This window comes from Anomaloglossus baeobatrachus, assembly GCF_048569485.1.
Source record: "Anomaloglossus baeobatrachus isolate aAnoBae1 chromosome 5 unlocalized genomic scaffold, aAnoBae1.hap1 SUPER_5_unloc_29, whole genome shotgun sequence".
NCBI classification, from domain to species: domain Eukaryota; kingdom Metazoa; phylum Chordata; class Amphibia; order Anura; family Aromobatidae; genus Anomaloglossus; species Anomaloglossus baeobatrachus.
In genome coordinates, this window is record NW_027441805.1 from 382640 (window position 1) to 400569 (window position 17930).

At 50.8% G+C, this 17930-nt stretch overlaps 1 protein-coding gene across 1 annotated transcript in view; it reads right to left on the minus strand.

The window, feature by feature from the left end:
• Positions 1-4572, minus strand: part of LOC142259142 (uncharacterized) — a 110939-nt gene extending 106367 nt beyond the window's left edge. The window contains exons 1-8 of the mRNA XM_075331650.1: positions 4499-4572; positions 4190-4369; positions 3985-4108; positions 3804-3901; positions 780-929; positions 464-643; positions 259-382; positions 66-179 (exon numbers count right to left, since the gene is read on the minus strand). Of these exons, the coding sequence (XP_075187765.1) occupies positions 66-179; positions 259-382; positions 464-643; positions 780-929; positions 3804-3901; positions 3985-4108; positions 4190-4369; positions 4499-4570 (1042 nt within the window). The 5' untranslated portion in view covers positions 4571-4572. The remainder of the gene's footprint in view (positions 1-65; positions 180-258; positions 383-463; positions 644-779; positions 930-3803; positions 3902-3984; positions 4109-4189; positions 4370-4498) is intronic.
• Positions 4573-17930: the final 13358 nt, after the last annotated feature.

A 17930-nucleotide genomic window follows, 5' to 3' on the forward strand; every position in this document is an offset into this window, starting at 1 on the left:
GAGCAGAAAGTCTAAAAATGTAACCACAAATTAGTGCAGAAAGTACATGAGTAGATATCTCTTACTGGATAGAGCTGGAGGAAACACATCCTGAGGAACATCTGGGTCTTCTTGTTTACAGTCCTGTGGGAGAAGAGGACGGGGACATCTCTCTGGTGTTGTCCTCTTACTGGATAGAACTGGAGGAGACACATACAGGGACTGAATTCATTCCTTACATACAGATAATTATAGGCCGTGTGTATTTAGTCCTATTACCTGGTGATGTGAAGGGCTGGGGAACCTCCATCATGACGTCCTTGTACAGATCTTTGTGTCCTTCTAAATACTCCCACTCCTCCATGGAGAAATAGACGGTGACGTCCTGACACCTTATAGGAACCTGACACATACAATGATACCGTCACCCCCGATCCCTTCATAGCGTTACTGTATAATGTCCCAGCATTCCCAGCAGTGTCACCTCTCCAGTCAGCAGCTCAATCATCTTGTAGGTGAGTTCTAGGATCTTCTGCTCATTGATGTCCTCATGTATCGGGGGGTGAGGTGGAGGCCACGTGATTGGGCTCAGGGGTCTTCCCCATCCTTCAGACACAGGGGCCTGACAGCGCTCACTAGAGGTCTTCTTCACTACTGTGTAATCCTGGTTATGGAGAGACACAGTACACAGTAATAAATCTCACTACAGACATTTCCAGAGTCCTCACCTCTCCAGTTCTGTCCATCTGTTATTCCCATAGATAAGAATGATGTAATGTGACGTCCTCAGAATCTCTCACCTCTCCAGTAAGCCGGAAGAGGATCTCTAGGGTGAGGTGTAATATCCTCTCCGCCATCTTGTCCCTGCCCATATCCATCCTTGATGGGTCAATCAGGAGAATTCTCTTATATAGAAGATCTCCACTGAGAGGATCCGATATTGTAGGGACCTAAATGAGGAGAAGATGACGATGTATCATCATAAAGAATCCGGTGTAATAATACAATTACTGGAGATAACCATTCACTAGATAGGGATGATTGCCGCACTGCCATGAGGAGTCCAGACTTCGGTGGGCTTTACATGCTGAGACATCGCTAGCGATGTCGAGCGCGATAGCACCCGCCCCGGTCGCATGTGCGATATGTGGTGATAGCTGCCGTAGCGAACATTATCACTACAGCAGCGTCACACACACATACCTGCTCTGCGACGTCGCTGTGACCGGCGAACCGCCTCCTTTCTAAGGGGGCGGTTCGTTCAGCGTCATAGCGACGTCACAGCAGCGTCACTGAACTGCTGCCCAATTGAAAAGGAGGGGGGGAGATGAGCGGCCAGAACATCCCGCCCACCTCCTTCCTTCCTCCTTTTCCGGTGGACGCAGGTAGGAGATGTTTGTCGTTCCAGCGGCGTCACACATAGCAATGTGTGGTGCTGCAGGAACGAGGAACAACATTGTACCTGCAGCAGCACCAATATTATGGAAATGAACGACGTGTCAACGAGCAACGATTTTTCACGTTTTTGTGCTCGTTGATCGTCGCTCATTTGTATAACACGCTGCGATGTCGCTACTGGCGCCGGATGTGCGTCAGTAACGACGTGACCCCGACGATTTTTCGGCAGCGATGTCGCAGCGTGTAAAGTACCTCTAACTCTGCTGCCTTATTACAGTGAATGGATCTTTTGGGGGTTTCATCTGAATCATGTCATTTGAAGAATTACATGTAAACCTGTCATGCTGATAGGTTGAGGAGAAGGGACATAGCCTCACTGCGCCCTGAACCAGGCTTACCCGGAGGGGCATGATTAAGTGCCTACCCAGTCATCACCAGAGCCTCTGAGGTTGGACTTTGCTGAGAGTAGGCATCAGTTACCAATACAGGGCAGTCCCTGGTTGTTGTGTTCCACCAAGAGGCTGAGCGGTGTATCATGAGAAAGATGGGGTGGGAACCACTGCCTCTAGGGAAGAACAGGAATGATAAACCCTATCACTTACTCTGAGCAACCCTGAGCTCCCCGATGTCCCAAGACAGGTTCTTTCAAGCCGTGATGTAATCACGTATCTTACCCTAATCACAACCGTGTCTAGTGAGCAGGGCAGGAGGAACACTAGTCCTGCTTTATGATAATGACACAAAAGGAAAACAACAAAAAGGAAAAAGAAACTGCATTCCCAAACAACATTGGTAAAAAAGGGGGATGGAAGAGAAATTAATAAAAAGGGAGATGATCAAAAGGAAGACATCAAATAAAATTTCCAAGCAGCAATCTCCAGGATCAAATTCAAAACAATTTCTCTTTCCATGGCTCTCACCTCCATGCCAGCACCATGGAAAAGCAAGTTATCACTGGCAACTACTGAGGTAAAGTGGTGAAAACGTATATCAGGGAGAGTGCAGAAATCAGAACAGCTGAGTCAACTCAGGATGGTAAGCCAAGAAAGACACAAGTGTGTGCTTAACCCTAGCAGCGCCAGCACAAGGATAGTCTGCACAGCTAAGTGGAAAGCAAAGCAGATCCAACTAGTGCTGGCTTGCGAGGTGACCTTCTGACCCATGGGAAAGGGGCGACCTCTCTCTGTCTGATAACCTAGTGTCGAAACCCTGATGTAAAGTGTTCAGTGTTCAGAACAGGATAAATGTGATCCAAAAGTCACAGACAGATGGAGAAGTCACATCTATGATCAGCTCTAATCCTGCTGTGGCGCCCCTGAGGCATCAGGCGCCACAGGGTACTGCACCCCAATTAGGATGTAGTACTTATCCGGGTCCAAGGAGGGTCGGTACCGGTTCCACCACAGTTACAATGGGGTGCCCTCCCCAATGGGGACCGTGTCAGGGTCAAGTCACAGTAGGGGGTCACTACAGCAGTTGGGTTTACAGGAAGCCACCGCACCAGGGGCTCCCCGATCCACGGGAGCTGGGACCCAGGGTCAGGGAGAAGCAACCACCAGGGGGAGTCAGGAGCACACAGTGGGAAGAGCAGGTTGACCTAGTGAGAGTAGTGAACCAGCCGGTGGCAGTGGCTGGGGGCAACAGCTTGGAACACACAACACAACTACAAAGGAGGGAACAGCTCTAGACACGGAGCAGAGCGGATGTGCCGCGAGGCAGCTCTGTGGGCCAAGGCGGTTGAACACGGTTGTTGGGGAGAAGCAGGCGGTTGCTTCCACAGGACCGGCGCTGTCGGGGTACAGAACCCTAGGGCAGATATACTTCACATTGTCTACCAACTCTGCAAGGGTCGCAGGAATGGCTAGAAGAGTCACCGGAACTGTCCCACCGAGTCTGCAGCCAAATAGCATATAGGATCCGGGGCTGAGGTCTTGGACCAGTCCCACATCGGAACCGCGCTATCAGCATACAGAATGGGACACTTTACTGACACCGGGATTCCCAAGTGATTCACGCCACGGGGATCCGATACTTAGCGCAACAAAGGAGGAAGGGCTCATAGACTGACATACACCAGATCTGACCTTCCATGGAATAGGTATTGGCTGGAGTCCATCGTGGCGGAGAACGGTACTCTGGGGCAGCGCCTGAACTACCAGTGAGTAAAAGACCTGGAACCGCAGCCCCTGTCTCTGTCTCTCCTTTTCCGGCGCCCAGCGCTGCGGCGCCAATGGGGACCATCACCACCCCCGTTCGTCCTTAGTCATTCTCCCCGGGGTAACCCCGCTCTGCCTGTGATGAGCGACACCATCCCAGCGGCGACCTTCACCACCAGCCCCGGAGAGGATAAAACAAGACTGAGCACAAGACCTTCGCAGACGTCTACACATCATAGGGAGATTTCATGGCACCTTCTATCCATCTACCTGATGATCCTGAGGAAGATTGGGATCTTCTTGTTTACAGTCCTGTGGGAGAAAAGGATGGGGACATCTCTCTGGTGTTGTCCTCTTACTGGATAGAACTGGAGGAGACACATACAGGGACTGAATTCATTCCTTACATACAGATAATTATAGGCCGTGTGTATTTAGTCCTGTCTATTACCTGGTGATGTGAGGGGCTGGGGATCCTCCATCATGACGTCCTTGTACAGATCTTTGTGTCCTTCTAAATACTCCCACTCCTCCATGGAGAAATAGACGGTGACGTCCTGACACCGTATAGGAACCTGACACATACAATGATACAGTCACCCCCGATCCCTTCATAGCGTTACTGTATAATGTCCCAGCATTCCCAGCAGTGTCACCTCTCCAGTCAGCAGCTCAATCATCTTGTAGGTGAGTTCTAGGATCTTCTGGTCATTGATGTCCTCATGTATCGGGGGGTGAGGTGGAGACCCCGTGATTGGGCTCAGGGGTCTTCCCCATCCCTCAGATACAGGGGCCTGACAGCGCTCACTAGAGGTCTTCTTCACTACTGTGTAATCCTGGTTATGGAGAGACACAGTAATAAATCTCACTCCAGACATTTCCAGAGTCCTCACCTCTCCAGTTCTGTCCATCTGTTATTCCCATAGATAAGAATGGTGTAATGTGACGTCATCAGAATCTCTCACCTCTCCAGTAAGCCGGAAGAGGATCTCTAGGGTGAGGTGTAATATCCTCTCCGCCATCTTGTCCCTGTCCATATCCATCCTTCACGGGGCAATCAGGAGAATTCTCTTCTATAGAATAAAACCACTGAGAGGATCCGATATTGTAGGGACCTGATTGGGAAGGAGAGGAGCCGATATGTAACATTAATTGAGATAATAATGAAGGGACGATATCATTTGGGCAGTAAAAAAAAAATTCAACATGAAATGAAGTTGCACCTAAAATGGTATCAATGAAAACATCAGTTCAGCAAGCAAAAAACAAGTCGTTACTCAACTCCGATGTCGGAAAATGGAGACACAAGCCGATTTATTTATGCTTTGTTTTTTTTTTTTTTTACAAAAGTCAGATTTTTATTCACTACTAGAGATGAGTGAACCTGGAGTTCGGTTTTCGGTACAAACTCAGACTTCTCCAAGATAGCAAAGTTCAGGTTTGGAGTTCGGGAGCTTTACGTATGGAAACCGCTGTCATGTGATCAGATGTATTGTGCACCAAGAAATAAAACTGAAAAAACCCGCCCTCCCCCGGAAGTGATCTGTTTATGGCTGCATGTGGGCGGAGACCCGAACTGCCAATCAGTGACTTCAAATAAAGTCCAGGTCAAGTCCAAGTCCAGAACCGATCTTTACAAATGTTCAGCTGGACCAGCAGAAGCCGAACGTCCACGGGTCCGCTCATCTCTAGTCACCACTGAGATAATAAGAAATGTCTGATATTGCCGTAATCACACTGACCTGGAGAATCACGCTGACCGCTCACTTCCAGCACATCATGAATGAAGTAAAAACAATGATGGAATTACTTTTTTCCTCAACATTTCACAGCACTTTGAATTTTTACTTAATTTCCAGTAAATTTTATGGTAAAATTAAAACCTATGAGTCATTTAAAAAAAAAACAACAACTATCCTTTATACGGCAATGTGGGAGGAAAAATAAAAGAGCCGCGCAGCTACACACAATCATGTAGCAACGGAGAGGAAATCCAACCATCTCTACATAAGGCAGAGACGGTTTATTACTGCCTCTGCCTTCTCTGTCACTGAATACACAGCTTTGGTGTAATGCCGCTGGAATGGTGAGGGACCTGACAGTGACACAGATCTCTGTGTGAGAGCCCATCCACCATCGGTACTTGCCAACTGTAATTGTTTGGTGTCTGGTGAGTGTAATTATTTTTTTGAGGGGGATATTTGCTTTCTTTTGTGGGTGTCCGCTTTCTTTGATAAAACTCCTGCTGTATTCTTTACCTTTTTTAGATGTTTGGACAATTCATTATGGAACCACAACCAAGGTGTATTTTTGGAGTACGGCTTATATTTTAAGTATACTCAAAAAAGCCCACAAAAATCCTACTAGGGCTTATTTTCAGGGTATGTCTTATTTTCGAGGAAACAGGGTAGAAAGAGCTGATGGTGCCTCCTCCCCCATATACAGAGGATATGGTCACCGCTGAGTCATTATATCAGCCCCAGGTACAAGGGAAGGAAGATGAAAATAAAAATAAACTGAACTGAAACCCCCCCCCCCGCCCCTTCCAAATGTGTGACATATAGGAAAATGCCACTGTCAATCCAAATCTGTGTTATTAGCCCCGACCAGGTAAAAAACAGCCATATATACAAAATAAGAAGTGTTACTAAATAACTATGAAATATGTAAATGTGATCATAGACATATATTTAGACGGCGTCCAGCTTTCAGTCATAGGGGTGGCACTGATGCGGTTTTAGTCACTGCTCAGTATACCGCATTCTTGGCACTGACTGACGGCAGGTTCCAATGCTGAGCGGCTGTCAGTCAGTGCGGGGGGCAGGGTATATATGTGGTAATAACAGACATTTCCCTTATTTTCAAACTGGTATTGCTCGACATCAGACACAATGCTGAAGTTGGTTTCTTATTCGAGGCTGAAGTTGGTTAATTTTTTTTTCAGTTATTTTTTTTTTTTTTTTTTTACAGGTTTAACAGCAAAACATAAAAAAAAAAATCACAATAATAAAATACAATGCAGCGAGGAGCCCTGATGAGAATACACTTAAAAGCAGCAAAAAAAAGTATCAAACTGGCACAAAATGAGCATCAAAGTCACATCAAAGCTCTTTTTTCACAAGGGTAACATGCATATATTATTATTGTGCAGTTTTTCTTGAGTACACAGATACCTCATATGTGCTGGAAATCGAATGTTTGGGTGCACGGCAGGTCTCGGAAGGGAAGGAGCGTCATTTGACTGTAACATTGGATGGAATCATTAGCGAATGCCATTTCGCGTTTGGAGCTCCTGAGGCGCCTAAACAGTGGAGCTCCATCAAAACTGATCATATTTTGGAAACTAGACCCCTTAAGGACTTTATCCAGGGGTGTATTGAGCATTTTGAACCCACAGGTACTTTATAGAATTTAATAAACTAAGGTCGTCATATTGAAAATGTTTTATTTATTTTTTTTCACAGAAATGTTGCTTTAGCACCAAATTTCTCACTTTTTCAAGTGGCAACACCAAAATGTGGACCCACAGTTTGTTATCCAATTTCTTATGAACGCAGCGATACCCCACATGTGGCTAAAAAAATCTGTTTGGACAAACGGGAGGGCTCATAACAGAAGAAGCAGCATGTGAATTTTGGAAAAGCTGAAATAAATTGCGGGCACCATGTCACATTTTCAGGGCCCCTAAGGTACCTATACAGCAAAAACCCCCACAAGTGACCGCATTTTAGAAACTAGACCCTCAAGGATTTTATTCAGGGTTGCAGTGAGCATTTTAAACCAACAGGTAGTTCACAAAAATGTTGCTGTAGTGCCAAATATCTCTTATTTTTTATTCTATGTGCCCACGATCCAGCGACAACCGCATCTAAGGCGCAGTGTCAGCCCTCCTGCGGAGATGCGAGTGCTGTCCACTGCCGAACGCAGCTGCCCATGCCCACGATCCAAGTTCAGGCTGCTGCGGACTTTAGCTCTATTCTCCCTGCGGACAACACTCATCTCCACAGCATAAATTGACATCTTCCTGAGGCTCAGGAAGCCACACCGCAAGTCAATTTATGCTACAGAAAAAAAGAAGCATAGTGGGCAGATTTCCAAAAGTCCTTCCAATGCGCTTGTACTGCACAGCGCAGCATTCTGGAAGCAGCAAAAACACTCTGCATCCAAAACGCTGCAAACACTGATCATGTGCAGGCAGCCTGAAAGCTAGGATGGATGGATGGATGGATGGATAGACAGGTAAATCACACATATATATATTTAATGTCCCACCCCTGTGCATATTCTAAGCTGCCACCCTTTAGTTACTTTCATGTAGTAGCACTAAAGGGTGTTTAGCCTTATATTTAGCCAAAAAAAAATAATTAAAAAAAAGACAACGTGGGGTCGCATTCAGTTTTGATAACCAGCCTGCAGACCACAGTGGGTAGCTTCAACTTGGCTGGTAATCCAAAATAGAGGGCACCCCACGATGTTGGGTTTATTAATTATTAACTAATATATATATATATATATATATATATATATATATATATATATATATATATATATATATATATATATATATATATATATATATATATAGCAAAGCTGACAGCTGGGGTCTGGTATTCTCAGGGTGGGAAGGGCTATGGTTATTTGGTCCCTCCCAGCCTAACATTAGCAGGCTGCAGCCATACCAGAAGTGACACATTCATTTGATGTGCCAATCCTGGTGCTTTGCCTCAGCTCATCCCGTTGCCCTGGTGCGGTGGCAGATGGTGTAATAAATGGGGTTGATACCAGCTGTGTAATGAAACCTGGTATCAAGCCCTGGGGTTAGTAATGTTGCCACGTCTATCAGATACCTGACATCACTAACCCAGTCAGTAATAAAAAAAAAAAAAAAAAAGACAACAAAAAAAATCTATATGAAAAAACACTTCCCAACACATTCCCTCTTTCACCAATTGATTGACAAGAAAAAAAAATCCAGTCCGCCACAATCCATTTTGGAGGTCCATGACGATTCTGGACCTTCCAGAACATGGGGGTATGCTCAGGGAACACTTCCCCATTTTCTGGAAGTGCAGGCACTCCATGTAAGCAGTGTGGCTGCAGTGACCTGAGAATGCAGCACTCACACTCCAAGGGTCCAACCGATAGCAGTGTGAGCTGCAGTAAGCTCAGTGCCACTGTGTGCAGGGAGCCGGGTGAGAGGATGAGGAGGGATCGCGGGGACCAGAGCAGCAGAAGGTATCAGGAGACCGGGGGAGGACCGGGGAGTGACAGGTGATGACTTGGCTGGACCTGGGGAGGACTTTTCTGTCACATCTGACGTCACATGTGACAGAAATCAGAGGAGGTGAATGAATGCAGCGTGCGGCCACCATCTTAGATGATCAGTATGGAGAGGGGGACCGGGGGAGGGGATTTATCTTCCATCTGACATGTTTGATCATGCCACGTGGGAGATAAATCATGTTTTACTGGCGCCGCCATTTACTGTAACGTGATCATCTATATACGGTGTATACCGGTGATCACGTCTCCGGGGACCGGAAACAATGGCCGAACCATGATCACCAGGGTCTCCGCTACCCCTGCTAGCTGACACCCCGGAGATTATCTCACGCCGGGGGCCGGTATACACTGTTACCTTACCGCCATTTTAATACGGGAATATGGAAGAAGTGCCCTTCACTACTGACGTTTTACTCCGTACGGCGGTTGTAAAGAGGTTAAACTGCATGTACAAAACAATATGAAAATGTGCCTGGTCAAGAACCAGAGGAAACTGGACATGAAGGGGTTAATGATAATGATGACCCCAAAATAACAGAGCCCCTGCACCTACCTCCACCTGCAGAGCCGCACACTAGATATATAATACCCTGCACCTACCTCCACCTGCAGAGCCGCACACTAGATATATAATAACCTGCACCTACCTCCACCTGCAGAGCCGCACACTAGATATATAATACCCTGCACCTACCTCCTCCTGCAGAGCCGCACACTAGATATATAATACCCTGCACCTACCTCCACCTGCAGAGCCGCACACTAGATATATAATACCCTGCACCTACCTCCACCTGCAGAGCCGCACACTAGATATATAATACCCTGCACCTACCTCCTCCTGCAGAGCCGCACACTATATATATAATACCCTGCACCTACCTCCACCTGCAGAGCCGCACACTAGATATCTAATACCCTGCACCTACCTCCACCTGCAGAGCCGCACACTAGATATATAATACCCTGCACCTACCTCCACCTGCAGAGCCGCACACTAGATATATAATACCCTGCACCTACCTCCACCTGCAGAGCCGCACACTAGATATATAATACCCTGCACCTACCTCCACCTGCAGAGCCGCACACTAGATATATAATACCCTGCACCTACCTCCACCTGCAGAGCCGCACACTAGATATATAATACCCTGCACCTACCTCCACCTGCAGAGCCGCACACTAGATATCTAATACCCTGCACCTACCTCCACCTGCAGAGCCGCACACTAGATATATAATACCCTGCACCTACCTCCTCCTGCAGAGCCGCACACTATATATATAATACCCTGCACCTACCTCCACCTGCAGAGCCGCACACTAGATATATAATACCCTGCACCTACCTCCACCTGCAGAGCCGCACACTAGATATATAATACCCTGCACCTACCTCCACCTGCAGAGCCGCACACTAGATATATAATACCCTGCACCTACCTCCACCTGCAGAGCCGCACACTAGATATATAATACCCTGCACCTACCTCCACCTGCAGAGCCGCACACTAGATATATAATACCCTGCACCTACCTCCACCTGCAGAGCCGCACACTAGATATATAATACCCTGCACCTACCTCCACCTGCAGAGCCGCACACTAGATATCTAATACCCTGCACCTACCTCCACCTGCAGAGCCGCACACTAGATATCTAATACCCTGCACCTACCTCCACCTGCAGAGCCGCACACTAGATATCTAATACCCTGCACCTACCTCCACCTGCAGAGCCGCACACTAGATATCTAATACCCTGCACCTACCTCCACCTGCAGAGCCGCACACTAGATATATAATACCCTGCACCTACCTCCACCTGCAGAGCCGCACACTAGATATATAATACCCTGCACCTACCTCCACCTGCAGAGCCGCACACTAGATATATAATACCCTGCACCTACCTCCACCTGCAGAGCCGCACACTAGATATATAATACCCTGCACCTACCTCCACCTGCAGAGCCGCACACTAGATATATAATACCCTGCACCTACCTCCACCTGCAGAGCCGCACACTAGATATATAATACCCTGCACCTACCTCCACCTGCAGAGCCACACACTAGATATATAATACCCTGCACCTACCTCCACCTGCAGAGCCGCACACTAGATATATAATAACCTGCACCTACCTCCACCTGCAGAGCCGCACACCAGATATATAATACCCTGCACCTACCTCCACCTGCAGAGCCGCACACTAGATATATAATACCCTGCACCTACCTCCACCTGCAGAGCCGCACACTAGATATATAATACCCTGCACCTACCTCCACCTGCAGAGCCGCACACTAGATATATAATACCCTGCACCTACCTCCAACTGCAGAGCCGCACACTAGATATATAATACCCTGCACCTACCTCCACCTGCAGAGCCGCACACTAGATATATAATAACCTGCACCTACCTCCACCTGCAGAGCCGCACACTAGATATATAATAACCTGCACCTACCTCCACCTGCAGAGCCGCACACCAGATATATAATACCCTGCACCTACCTCCACCTGCAGAGCCGCACACTAGATATATAATACCCTGCACCTACCTCCTCCTGCAGAGCCGCACACTAGATATATAATACCCTGCACCTACCTCCTCCTGCAGAGCCGCACACTAGATATATAATACCCTGCACCTACCTCCACCTGCAGAGCCGCACACTAGATATATAATACCCTGCACCTACCTCCACCTGCAGAGCGGCACACTAGATATATAATACCCTGCACCTACCTCCACCTGCAGAGCGGCACACTAGATATATAATACCCTGCACCTACCTCCACCTGCAGAGCCGCACACTAGATATATAATACCCTGCACCTACCTCCACCTGCAGAGCCGCACACTAGATATATAATACCCTGCACCTACCTCCTCCTGCAGAGCCGCACACTAGATATATAATACCCTGCACCTACCTCCACCTGCAGAGCCGCACACTAGATATATAATACCCTGCACCTACCTCCACCTGCAGAGCCACACACTAGATATATAATACCCTGCACCTACCTCCACCTGCAGAGCCGCACACTAGATATATAATACCCTGCACCTACCTCCACCTGCAGAGCCGCACACTAGATATATAATACCCTGCACCTACCTCCACCTGCAGAGCCGCACACTAGATATATAATACCCTGCACCTACCTCCACCTGCAGAGCCGCACACTAGATATATAATAACCTGCACCTACCTCCACCTGCAGAGCCGCACACTAGATATATAATACCCTGCACCTACCTCCACCTGCAGAGCCGCGCACTAGATATATAATACCCTGCACCTACCTCCACCTGCAGAGCCGCACACTAGATATATAATACCCTGCACCTACCTCCTCCTGCAGAGCCGCACACTAGATATATAATACCCTGCACCTACCTCCACCTGCAGAGCCGCACACTAGATATATAATACCCTGCACCTACCTCCACCTGCAGAGCCGCACACTAGATATATAATACCCTGCACCTACCTCCACCTGCAGAGCCGCACACTAGATATATAATACCCTGCACCTACCTCCACCTGCAGAGCCGCACACTAGATATATAATACCCTGCACCTACCTCCACCTGCAGAGCCGCACACTAGATATATAATACCCTGCACCTACCTCCACCTGCAGAGCCGCACACTAGATATATGGCTGCTCTGTGCTTACAGGACCTGTGATGATGTCACATGGAGGGGAGGAGTCAGGGTCACATGATCAGCTCCTCAGTGTATGTAGGGCTCTGCTGTGCTGGGTGTCTTGGTGCTGGATGAGGGGAAGTTTATGTGTGGGGTCAGGAGGGGTTTACAGTGTGGATGTAGCAGAGTCGTGTGTGTACGAGGTGTACGGAGCAGAGCCGTGTGTGTACGAGGTGTACTGAGCGGAGCGGTGTGTGTACGAGGTGTATGGAGCGGAGCCGTGCGTGTACGAAGTGTATGGAGCGGAGCACTGTGTGTACGAGGTGTACGGAGCAGAGCCGTGTGTGTACGAGGTGTACGGAGCAGAGCCGTGTGTGTACGAGGTGTACGGAGCGGAGCCGTACGTGTACGAGGTGTACGGAGCTGAGCCGTGCGTGTACGAGGTGTACGGAGCGGAGCTGTGCGTGTACGAGGTGTACGGAGCGGAGCCGTGTGTGTACGAGGTGTACGGAGTGGAGCCGTGCGTGTACGAGGTGTACAGAGCTGAGCCGTGCGTGCACGAGGTGTACGGAGCAGAGCCATGTGTGTACGAGGTGTACGGAGCAGAGCCGTGTGTGTACGAGGTGTACGGAGCGGAGCCGTGTGTGTACGAGGTGTACTGAGCGGAGCGGTGTGTGTACGAGGTGTACGGAGCGGAGCCGTGTGTGTACGAAGTGTATGGAGCGGAGCCGTGCGTGTACGAAGTGTATGGAGCGGAGCACTGTGTGTACGAGGTGTACGGAGCAGAGCCGTGTGTGTACGAGGTGTACGGAGCAGAGCCGTGTGTGTACGAGGTGTACGGAGCGGAGCCGTGTGTGTACGAGGTGTACGGAGCGGAGCCGTACGTGTACGAGGTGTACGGAGCTGAGCCGTGCGTGTACGAGGTGTACGGAGCGGAGCTGTGCGTGTACGAGGTGTACGGAGCGGAGCCGTGTGTGTACGAGGTGTACGGAGTGGAGCCGTGCGTGTACGAGGTGTACAGAGCTGAGCCGTGCGTGCACGAGGTGTATGGAGCGGAGCCGCGCGTGCACGAGGTGTATGGAGCGGAGCCGCGCGTGCACGAGGTGTATGGAGCGGAGCCGCGCGTGCACGAGGTGTATGGAGCGGAGCCGCGCGTGCACGAGGTGTATGGAGCGGAGCCGCGCGTGCACGAGGTGTATGGAGCGGAGCCGCGCGTGCACGAGGTGTATGGAGCGGAGCCGTGCGTGTACGAAGTGTATGGAGCGGAGCCGTGCGTGTACGGAGCGGAGCCGTGCGTGTACGAGGTGTACGGAGCTGAGCCGTACGTGTACGAGGTGTACGAAGCGGAGCCGTGCGTGTACGAGGTGTACGGAGCGGAGCCGTGCGTGTACGAGGTGTACGGAGCTGAGCCGTGCGTGTACGAGGTGTACGGAGCGGAGCCGTGCGTGTACGAGGTGTACGGAGCGGAGCCGTGTGTGTACGAGGTGTACGGAGTGGAGCCGTGCGTGTACGAGGTGTACAGAGCTGAGCCGTGCGTGCACGAGGTGTATGGAGCGGAGCCGCGCGTGCACGAGGTGTATGGAGCGGAGCCGTGCGTGTACGAAGTGTATGGAGCGGAGCCGTGCGTGTACGGAGCGGAGCCGTGCGTGTACGAGGTGTACGGAGCTGAGCCGTACGTGTACGAGGTGTACGGAGCTGAGCCGTGCGTGTACGAGGTGTACGGAGCTGAGCCGTGCGTGTACGAGGTGTACAGAGCTGAGCCGTGCGTGTACGAGGTGTACGGAGCGGAGCCGTGTGTGTACGAGGTGTACGGAGCGGAGCCGTGCGTGTACGAGGTGTACAGAGCTGAGCCGTGCGTGTACGAGGTGTACGGATCGGAGCCGCGCGTGCACGAGGTGTATGGAGCAGAGCCGTGTGTGTAAGAGGTGTACGGAGCGGAGCCGTGTGTTTACGAGGTGTATGGAACAGAGCCGTGTGTGTACGAGGTGTATGGAGCAGAGCCGTGTGTGTAAGAGGTATACGGAGCGCAGCCGTGTGTGTACAAGGTGTACGGAGCGGAGCCGTATGTGTACGAGGTGTACGGAGCAGAGCCATGTGTGTACGAGGTGTACGGAGCGGAGTCCCGTGTGTACGAGGTGTACGGAGCAGAGCCGTGTGTGTACGTGGTGTACGGAGCGGAGCCGTGTGTATACGAGGTGTACGGAGCGGAGCCGTGTGTGTACGGAGCGGAGCCGTGCATGTACGAGGTGTGCGGAGCCGTGCGTGTACGTGGTGTACGGAGCGGAGCCGTGCGTGTACACGGTGTACGGAGCGGAGCCGTGCGTGTACGAGGTGTACTGAGCGGAGCCGTGCGTGTACGAGGTGTACGGAGCGGAGCCATGCGTGTACGTGGTGTACGGAGCGGAGCTGTGCGTGTACGGGGTGTACGGAGTGGAGCCGTGCGTGTACGAGGTGTACGGAGCGAAGCCGTGTGTGTACGAGGTGTGCGGAGCGGAGCCGTGTGTGTACGAGGTGTACGGAGCGGAGCCGTGTGTGTACGAGGTGTGCGGAGCGAAGCCGTGTGTGTACGAGGTGTGCGGAGCGGAGCCGTGTGTGTACGAGGTGTACGGAGCGGAGCCGTGTGTGTACGAGGTGTACGGAGCGAAGCCGTGTGTGTACGAGGTGTGCGGAGCGGAGCCGTGTGTGTACGAGGTGTACGGAGCGGAGCCGTGTGTGTATGAAGTGTATGGAGCGGAGCCGTGCGTGTACGAAGTGTATGGAGCGGAGCCGTGCGTGTACGAGGTGTACGGAGCGGAGCCGTGTGTGTACGAGGTGTACGGAGCGGAGCCGTGCGTGTACGAGGTGTACAGAGCTGAGCCGTGCGTATACGAGGTGTACGGATCGGAGCCGCGCGTGCACGAGGTGTATGGAGCAGAGCCGTGTGTGTAAGAGGTGTACGGAGCGGAGCCGTGTGTGTACGAGGTGTATGGAGCAGAGCCGTGTGTGTAAGAGGTGTACGGAGCGCAGCCGTGTGTGTACAAGGTGTACGGAGCGGAGCCGTATGTGTACGAGGTGTACGGAGCAGAGCCATGTGTGTACGAGGTGTACGGAGCGGAGTCCCGTGTGTACGAGGTGTACGGAGCAGAGCCGTGTGTGTACGTGGTGTACGGAGCGGAGCCGTGTGTATACGAGGTGTACGGAGCGGAGCCGTGTGTGTACGGAGCGGAGCCGTGCGTGTACGAGGTGTACGGAGCGGAGCCGTGCGTGTACGTGGTGTACGGAGCGGAGCCGTGCGTGTACAGGGTGTACGGAGCGGAGCCGTGCGTGTACGAGGTGTACGGAGCGGAGCCGTGCGTGTACGAGGTGTACGGAGCGGAGCCATGCGTGTACGTGGTGTACGGAGCGGAGCCGTGCGTGTACGGGGTGTACGGAGCGGAGCCGTGCGTGTACGAGGTGTACGGAGCAGAGCTGTGCGTGTATGAGGTGTACAGAGCGGAGCAGTGCGTGTACGACATGTATGGAGCGGAGCCGTGCGTGTACGAGGTATACGGAGTGGAGCTGCGCGTGTACGAGGTGTACGGAGCAGAGCCGTGTGTGTACGGAGCAGAGCCGTGTGTGTACGGAGCAGAGCCGTGTGTGTACGAGGTGTACGGAGCGCAGCCGTGTGTACGAGGTGTACGGAGCGGAGCCGTGTGTGTACGAGGTGTACGGAGTGGAGTCCCGTGTGTACGAGGTGTACGGAGCAGAGCCGTGTGTGTACGTGGTGTACGGAGCGGAGCCGTGTGTGTACGAGGTGTACGGAGCGGAGCCGTACGTGTACGAGGTGTACGGAGCTGAGCCGTGCGTGTACGAGGTGTACGGATCGGAGCCGCGCGTGCACGAGGTGTATGGAGCAGAGCCGTATGTGTACGGAGAAGAGCCGTGTGTGTACGGAGCAGAGCCGTGTGTGTACGAGGTGTACGGAGCGGAGCCGAGTGTGTACGAGGTGTACGTAGCGGAGCCGCGCGTGTACGAGGTGTACGGAGCGGAGCCACATGTACGAGGTGTACGGAGCGGAGCCGCGTGTGTACGAGGTGTACGGAGTGGAGCCGCGTCTACGAGGTGTACGGAGCAGAGCCGAGTGTGTACAATGTCTGATGTGTTCCCAGTTTTAATTGCATCTATACAGTGCCTACAAGTAGTCTTCAACCCCCTGCAGATTTAGCAGGTTTGATAAGATGCAAATAAGTTAGAGACTTCAAACAAGAGCAGGATTTATTAACAGATGCATAAATCTTACAAACCAACAAGTTATGTTGCTCAGTTAAATTTTAATAAATTTTCAACATAAAAGTGTGGGTCAATTATTATTCAACCCCTAGGTTTAATATTTTGTGGAATAACCCTTGTTTGCAATTACAGCTAATAATCGTCTTTTATAAGACCTGATCAGGCCGGCACAGGTCTCTGGAGTTATCTTGGCCCACTTCTCCATGCAGATCTTCTCCAAGTTATCTAGGTTCTTTGGGTGTCTCATGTGGACTTTAATCTTGAGCTCCTTCCACAAGTTTTCAATTGGGTTAAGGTCAGGAGACTGACTAGGCCACTGCAACACCTTGATTTTTTCCCTCTTGAACCAGGCCTTGGTTTTCTTGGCTGTGTGCTTTGGGTTGTTGTCTTGTTGGAAGATGAAATGACGACCCATCTTAAGATCCTTGATGGAGGAGCGGAGGTTCTTGGCCAAAATCTCCAGGTAGGCTGTGCTATCCATTTTCCCATGGATGCGGACCAGATGGCCAGGCCCCTTGGCTGAGAAACAGCCCCACAGCATGATGCTGCCACCACCATGCTTGACTGTAGGGATGGTATTCTTGGGGTCGTATGCAGTGCCATCCAGTCTCCAAACGTCACGTGTGTGGTTGGCACCAAAGATCTCGATCTTGGTCTCATCAGACCAGAGAACCTTGAACCAGTCTGTCTCAGAGTCCTCCAAGTGATCATGAGCAAACTGTACACGAGCCTTGACATGATGCTTTGAAAGTAAAGGTACATTACGGGCTCGTCTGGAACGGAGACCATTGCGGTGGAGTACGTTACTTATGGTATTGACTGAAACCAATGTCCCCACTGCCATGAGATCTTCCCGGAGCTCCTTCCTTGTTGTCCTTGGGTTAGCCTTGACTCTTCGGACAAGCCTGGCCTTGGCACGGGAGGAAACTTTCAAAGGCTGTCCAGGCCGTGGAAGGCTAACAGTAGTTCCATAAGCCTTCCACGTCCGGATGATGCTCCCAACAGTGGAGACAGGTAGGCCCAACTCCTTGGAAAGGGTTTTGTACCCCTTGCCAGCCTTGTGACCCTCCACGATCTTGTCTCTGATGGCCTTGGAATGCTCCTTTGTCTTTCCCATGTTGACCAAGTATGAGTGCTGTTCACAAGTTTGGGGAGGGTCTTAATTAGTCAGAAAAGGCTGGAAAAATAGATAAT